This window comes from Hemitrygon akajei, chromosome 2 (genome assembly GCF_048418815.1).
Source record: "Hemitrygon akajei chromosome 2, sHemAka1.3, whole genome shotgun sequence".
NCBI lineage: Eukaryota > Metazoa > Chordata > Chondrichthyes > Myliobatiformes > Dasyatidae > Hemitrygon > Hemitrygon akajei.
The window spans coordinates 199483980-199491571 of NC_133125.1; the positions used below are offsets into that span (position 1 = coordinate 199483980).

Here is a 7592-nt window from a genome sequence, read left to right on the forward strand (position 1 = left end):
AGAAAGGTAAAATTAGCAATTTGTAGTTAAGGATCGTTTTGGGAAGAGCGATCATGCTATGGGTGAGTTTCTCATACAAATGGAGGGTGCAATAGTTTCATCTAAAACCAGTGTATTCTGCCTAAACGAGGGAGGGAGGAGGGAGAAGTTGTACAGGATAGACTGGGAACACAGGTGGGATGGTTGAGGAACAGTGGAAGACTTCCAAACAGATTTTTCACAGTGCTTAATGAAAGTATATTCCAGTTAAAAGCAAGGACAGTGAGGGTGGGGAGAGCCTGCCATGGATAACTAAGGAAATAAAGGAAGGCATCAAACTAAAAGCTTGTGTGTGCAAAGTTGCCAAGAGTAGTGGGAAATTCAAAGATTGGGAAAACTTTAAAAAGCAACAAAGAACCACTAAACGAGCAATAAAGAAAGGGAAGATAGATTATGAAAATAAACTAGCACAAAATATAAAAATGGATAGTAAAAGTTTTTATAATTATATAAAACAGAAGAAAATGGCCAAAGTGAACATTGGTCCCTTGGAGGATGAGAAGGGGAAATTGATATTGGGTAAAGTGTCCTGACGAAGAGTCTCGGCCTGAAGCGTCGACTGTACTTCTCCCTACAGATGCTGCCTGGCCTGCTGTGTTCCACCAGCATTTTGTGTGTGTTGCTTGGGTAATGAGAAAATGGCCGAGGCATTGAATGACTATTTTGTGTCAGTCTTTATGGTGGAGAACACAACTAACATGCCAAAGAGAGATGTTATGGATGTGATAGGAGGTGAAGAACTCAACACAAGAGGTAGAGCTGAGCAAACTTGTGGGCCTGAAGATAAATAAGTCCCCTGGTCCTGGTGGAATGTGTCCCAGGGTACTGAAAGAAGTGGCAAAGAATCTGGTGATAGTTTACCAAAATTCTCCAGATTCTGGGCAGGACCCAGTGGATTGGAATAAGGTGAATGTCACACCACTGTTCAAAAAAGGATGTAGGCAAAAGGCAGGTCACTATAGGCCAGTTAATTTAACGTCTGTAGTTGGGAAAATGCTTGAAGCTATCATTAAAGAAGAAATAGCAAGAAATGGACCCATCAGGCAGAGCAGCATGGATTCAGCAAAGGTAGGTCGGTTTGACAAACTTACTGGAGTTCTTTGAGGATATAACGGGCGCAGTGGATAGAGGGGAACAGATGGATGTCATTTACTTGGATTTCCAGAAGGTGTTCAATAAGGTGCCACATAAAAGACTTATCCATAAAATAAGGATGCACGGAGTTGGGGGTGATGTATTAGAATGGATAGAGGATTAGTTAACCAATAGAAAGCAGAGAGTTGTGAGACATGGCTGTTTCTCTGGTTGGCAATCAGAGGTGAGGGGTGTGCCACAGGGGTCGGTGAAGGGCCCACAACTGTTGGCGATAGTCATTAATGATCTGGAAGAGGGGACCGAGTGTAACGTATCTAAGTTTGCTGGTGACACAAAACGGGGAGTAAAAGCATATTGTGCAGAGAGATTTACATCGGTTAATCGAGTGGCCGAGGGCCTGGCAGATGGAGGACAATGTTGGTCAATGGAAGGTTTTGCCCTTCACCGACTGGATTTTCATCCAAAATATGTGACTGGTACTCAAAGGCCTATAAAAGATCCTTCCCCTTGGAAGCTGGTCTCGCCATCTTTGGATGTTGGCAATCCACTCTACGCTTCCCTGCAGCCATACAACAGTCTCTGATGCCTGGGATGACTGTCGCTAAAGACTCATCCTGAGGGAACGGAAATCACCCTCTCCCCCTTCTCTCCGGAGATGGATGGCTGACATGATCTCAGTCGTACAGATGGAGAGACTCAGGTTCTTGAGAACCAATTCAATTAAAACATTTCGGCCGTCTGGGATCCATTTCTTGCCGACCTAGACGAGGCCGGGGGCAGATGAACAATTTCCCCCCAGCTCATCTTTCACGGCCCTCAATTGAGACTTAATGGTTAGCACTTTTCAGCACTCTGTACAACAGGCATCCCTCTAATGTTATGTCCTTTCTTTTTGCTCATTTTATCTTCACAAACGTCTGAGCTTATGTGTTCTTGTTGGTTTTATAGCTTTTTGAAAGTTTGAAAATAAAGTAATTAAAAAAAGACAACAAAGGGAATGTGACCTTCATTGCTGGAGGGATTGTATGTTAGAGCGGAGAGGTTATGCTGCAACTGTACAGGGTACTGGTGAGGCAACTGTACAGGGGACTGGAGAAGTAACTCTACAGGGTACTGGAGAGGCGACTGTACAGGGTACTGGTGAGGTAACTCTACAGGGTACTGGAGTACTGTGTGCAGTTCTGGTCTCCATACTTGAGGAAGGAAATACTGGCTTTGGAGGTGATACAGAGGAGGTTCACCAGTTTGATTCCAGAGATGAGGGGGTTAGACTATGAGGAGAGATTGAGTTGCCTGGGACTGTATCGCTGGAATTCAAGATGAGAGGAGATTGTGTAGAAACATATAAAATTATGAAAGGGATAGAGGCAGGAAAGTTGTTTCCACTGGTAGGTGAGAGTAGAACTAGGGGACATAGCCTCAAGATTCAGGGGAGCAAATTTAGGACAGAGATGAGGAGAAACTGCTTTTCCCAGAGAGTGGTGAATCTGTGGAATTCTCTGCCCAGTGAAACAGAGGAGGCCACCTCGGTAAATATATTTATGACAAAGTTGGAAAGGGTTTGGCATAGTTGGAGAATTAAGGGTTACGGGGAAAAGGCAGGTAGGTGGAGATGAGTCCAGGATCGATAGGATCAGACATGATCCTGTTGAATGGTGGAGCAGGCTCGATGGTCCAGATGACCGACTCCTGCTCCTAATTCTTATGTTCTTGTGGAGTTTGGGCACTGTTGCCAGCAGTGGTGATAGGTGGGAGGTTGCTTGTGAAGCAGAGAAGTTGATAGGAGAAGAAGGGTTGAAAGACCTGTCTGTTGTGTAAAATGGGATATAATCCAATGAAGAATATATCTGAAAAAGAAAGACAGGGTAATAGTCTCTGAAACGATGAGCTTGATGCAAGCTGGATATAGACATTGATAGGATGCAAAACTGAGCTGAGAGGTGGCAGATGGAGTTCAACCCAGATAAGTGTGAAGTGGTTCATTTTGGTAGGTCAAAAATGTTGGCAGAATATAGTATTGATGGTAAGACTCTTGTCCGTGTGGAGGATCAGAGGGATCTTGGGGTCCGAGTCCATTGGACTCTCAAAGCAGCTGCACAGGTTGACTCTGTGGTTAAGAAGGCGTATGGTGATTTGGCCTTCATCAATCGTGGAATTGAATTTAGGAGCCGAGAGGTACTGTTGCAGGACCTTGGTCAGACCCCACTTGGAGTACTGTGTTCAGTTCTGGTCACCTCACTACAGGAAGGATGTGAAAACGGTGCAGAGGAGATTTACAGGGATATTGCCTGGATTGGGGAGCATGACTTATGAGAATAGGTTGAGTTAACCCGGCCATTTCTCCTTGGAGCGACGGAGGATGAGAGGTGGCCTGACAGAGGTGTATAAGATGATGAGAGGCATTGATCGTGTGAATAGTCAGAGGCTTTTTCCCAGGGCTGAAATGGTTGCCACAAGAGGACACAGGTTTAAGGTGCTGGGGAGTAGGTACAGAGGAGACGTCAGGGGTAAATTTTTTACTCAGAGAGTGGTGAGTGCGTGGAATGGGCTGCTGGCAACGGTGGTGGAGGCGGATACGATAAGGTCTTTTAAGAGACTTTTGGATAGGTACATGGAGCTTAGTAAAATAGAGGGCTATAGGTAAGGCTAGTAATTTCTAAGGTAGGGACATGTTCGGCACAACTCTGTGGGCCGAAGGGCCTGTATTGTACTGTAGGTTTTCAATGTTTCTATGCTTATAAAAAGTATTCACTGCCCTTGGAAGTTTTGATGTTTCATTATTTTACAACATTGAATCACAGTGGATTTAATTTGGCTTGTTTGACACTGATCAACAAACACACTCCAGTGTCAAAAAAGGTTCTTTCGTATCAAACTGAAAATAGATCTGTACAAAGTGATCTAAATTAATTAAAATACAAAATAATTGATTGCATTAGAATTCATCCTCCTTTAATATAACACACCAAATTATCACTCGTGCAGCCAATTGGTTTTAGAATTCACATAATCATTTCAACGGGGATCTGTTTTTAGAGACCTGTGTACAGTGAAGGCGTTTCAATTGATTGTAGTTAAATTACACCTGTATCTGGAAGCTCCAACTGCTGGTGAGTCAGTATCCTGGCAAAAACTACACCATGAAGACAAAAGAACAGTCCAAGCAACTCCACAAAAAGGTTATTGAAAAGCACAAGTCAGGAGATGGACACAGAAAAATTCAAAGTCACTGAATATCCCTTACAATACAGTTTCAGTAATCATCATGATGTGGCACAGCTGTAAATCTGCTGAGATCAGGCTGTCCTCAAAGACTGGGTGTCTGCGCAAGAAGGGGACTCGTGAGGGAGGCCTCCAAAAGACCTATGACAACTCTGGAGGAGTTACAAGCTTCAGTGGCTGAGATGGGAGAAACTCACAACAACTGTCGACCCATCACAGCTTTATGGGAGAGTGGCAAAGAGAAAGCCACTGTTGAAAAAAGCTCACATGAAATCTCAGCTAGAGTTTGCCAGAAGGCACACGGGAGACTGAAACCAGCAGGACGAAGGTTCTATGGTCTGAGGAAACTAAAACTGAGCATTTTGGCCATCAGTCTACATGCTATTTTGGGCCTGGTGGTGGCTGCATCATGCTTCACTGCAGCAGGCCCTAGAAGGCTTGTAAAGGTAGAGACTGAAATGAATGCAGCAAAACACAGGGAAATCCTGGAGGAAAACCTGATGTATTCTGCAAGAGAACTGTGACTTGGAAGAAGATTTGTTTTCCAGCAAGACAATGACCCCAAGCATAAAGCCAAAGCTACACAGGAATGGCTTAAAATCAACAAAGTTAATGTCCTGGACTGGCCGAGTCAGCATCCAGTCTCAATCCATTGAGAACTGTGGCTGGATTTGACAAGGGCTGTTCACTCACGATCCCCGTGCAATCTGACAGAGCGTGTGCAGTTTTGTAAAGAAGAATGGGGAAAGATTGCAGTGTCCAGATGTGCAAAGCTGATAGAGACCGATCCACACAGCTTCAAGGTTGTAATTGCTGCCAAAGATGCATCTACTAAATACTGACTTCAAGGGGATGAATACTTATGCAATCAGTTATTTTGTGTTTTATATTTCTAATTAATTTAGATTAATGTAGAGATCTGTTTTCACTTTGAGACAATGAAACATGAAAAACAATGAAACTTCCAAGCCGGGGGAGGGGGGTGGTGGTGAATACTTTTTACAGACGCTGTGGATGTTTAATCTGATGTGTGGGTCACAATGTGAAATTCAATCTTAGTTCCCACTGATCGACAGAGTGACCCTCACACCCACTACACCAGACATACTCACAGCCTGTGACTGTAACTGGGTGTTACTCTGAGTCTCAGGGATATTATACGTGGGAATCACAGAAACGATCACCAGCTCAGCGCTCTGATTAGAGTAACTCATTCCCGAGAAGGATGCAGACTGTCCTGTGATGTACAGATGTTGTGAGAGGCCGGTTGGGGAACGCAACAGTTCTGAACAGTTAAAACATCTGTCCGGTTTAAATATGTTTACAATGATAGTATCTGTAAATACCACACTGAGTTAAAATACATCATTTTGAGACAGTTCACTTTTACAGAACCAAACTGAAATCTCTCACCATGAGGAATGTCACATTGTCTTGTTGATCCATCTGTTCCTGTAACTTTGACATTTTCTTCTGGATTGAATTTAAATTCTTTTGAATCTCTCGAAGATTTTTCTCCATCGGATTCAGAATCCTCTCCTCCTCTTCCCTGAGATCTCGGAGTGTGTGCTGCTCTTTCTCGGTGATAATCCGGTGCAGTTCAGCAAACTGGGATGTGATGTGGGACTGAACACTGTGTGACTGTTCCTGTCGAATGAAAGGAGAGGCTAGTTTATTATTTGGCTGTAAAGTATTTCCCTGTGACATGGAAGGAGACCATTCAGTCCACTGATCCTATGCTATTTCTCAGATATTCAATCCCATTCATTCACGTCTCCCTGAAACCGATTCTTCCTCACTGATCCATCAACTCCCACCTGATTCACAGACCACCCGCCATCACAGGGTTAATTACAGCCCTGAATTATACATTCATCTAGATTTCTTGGCAATGCCGGCCCACTGTGATCTCAAGGAGAACATGCAAACTCCACGCAGAGAGCACCAGATGTCAGGATCGAACCCAGGTCACTGGAGCTGCGATACTCTGCTACTCGGCATTAAAGGAAACAAAACTACACAGTATTATTGGAAATTCTTCTCAGGAAGCCTCACCCGAACTCCGGAAACCTTCTCTTTCTGTTGCCGCTCCATGTCCTCGAGCTCGCATTTCTTTTCTGTGAGAGAGTCTAACACAGATTTAACCCGTTCCTGCGAAGCAGAGAGTGAAGGAATTAGACAATAAAAATGCAGTGCTGAGTCGAGCCAATTGATTGTCATATACAAATAAATATAAAATGAAAAAACATCAGGTGATCAAAATCGATTTGATTTTACCTTATAGTCTTCAACAGCTTCTTTAATCGGCAGGAAGCGGTGCTCCCTGTGTTCCCGCGAATCTCTACAGATCAGACAGAGCAGTTTCTTGTCCGTCTCACAAAACAGCTTCAGTTCTTCCTCGTGTTCCTCGCAGTGAAGTTTACTTTCCTTCCCTTTGGGATTCAGGTTTAGTTTTCGAGCTTTCTCAGACAGATTTGCCAAGGCCCGATTGACCCTGAGGGTGCGGTCTGCAAACTCCTCTCTACATTCCGGGCAGGAGTTTCTCTCCTCCCTTTCCCAACACCGAGTGATACAGGAACGGCAGAAGTTGTGTCCACACTCCAGTATAACCGGATCGGTGAAGAAATCCAGGCAGATGGGACAAATTGCCTCCTCTGTCAAACTTTCGAACTGAACTTTAGAAGCCATGTTAACTCCCGGCACTTCCGGGTTCAGGGTCCTTTCACTTTCGGGGAGCTGCTGAACCCTGCGGTACCGGGATTGTCCACTAGGGGCGCTCACTTAAATCCAAATCAAGCGCTAGTCTGGACACCATCACCAGTAATAGTGTTGAGGTCTTCATCGATGATGGTGGATGAACAAAATTTGTGCAGGTGTCGCTGCACAGTAGAACAGTGCACACCACTCCAAAGTCTGCTTAATCTTCCTGAAGATCTTTCGCAGTCAAATTTGCCTTTCAAGCAATCCTACGAGCAGTTCTCTTGGAAAGTTTTCTTGGTCTTCCAGACCTCAACTTGACCTCCACCATTCCTGTTAACTGCCATTTCTTAATTACATCACGAACTGAGGAAAGGGCTGCCTGAAAACGCTTTGCTATCTTCTTATAGCCTTCTCCTGCTTTGTGGGCATCATTTATTTTAATTTTCAGAGTGCTAGGTAGCTGCTTAGAGGAGCCCATGGCTGCTGATTGTTGGGACAAGTTTTGAGGATTCAGGGTATTTCAAATTTGCATCATC

At 44.2% G+C, this 7592-nt stretch overlaps 1 protein-coding gene across 1 annotated transcript in view; it reads right to left on the reverse strand.

The window, feature by feature from the left end:
• LOC140719979 (zinc-binding protein A33-like) overlaps positions 1-7050 on the reverse strand; it is a 52987-nt gene extending 45937 nt beyond the window's left edge. The window contains exons 1-3 of the mRNA XM_073034893.1: positions 6634-7050; positions 6412-6507; positions 5770-6003 (exon numbers count right to left, since the gene is read on the reverse strand). Coding sequence (XP_072890994.1) covers positions 5770-6003; positions 6412-6507; positions 6634-7044 — 741 coding nt within the window. The 5' untranslated portion in view covers positions 7045-7050. The remainder of the gene's footprint in view (positions 1-5769; positions 6004-6411; positions 6508-6633) is intronic.
• Between the last annotated feature and the right edge of the window lie 542 nt (positions 7051-7592).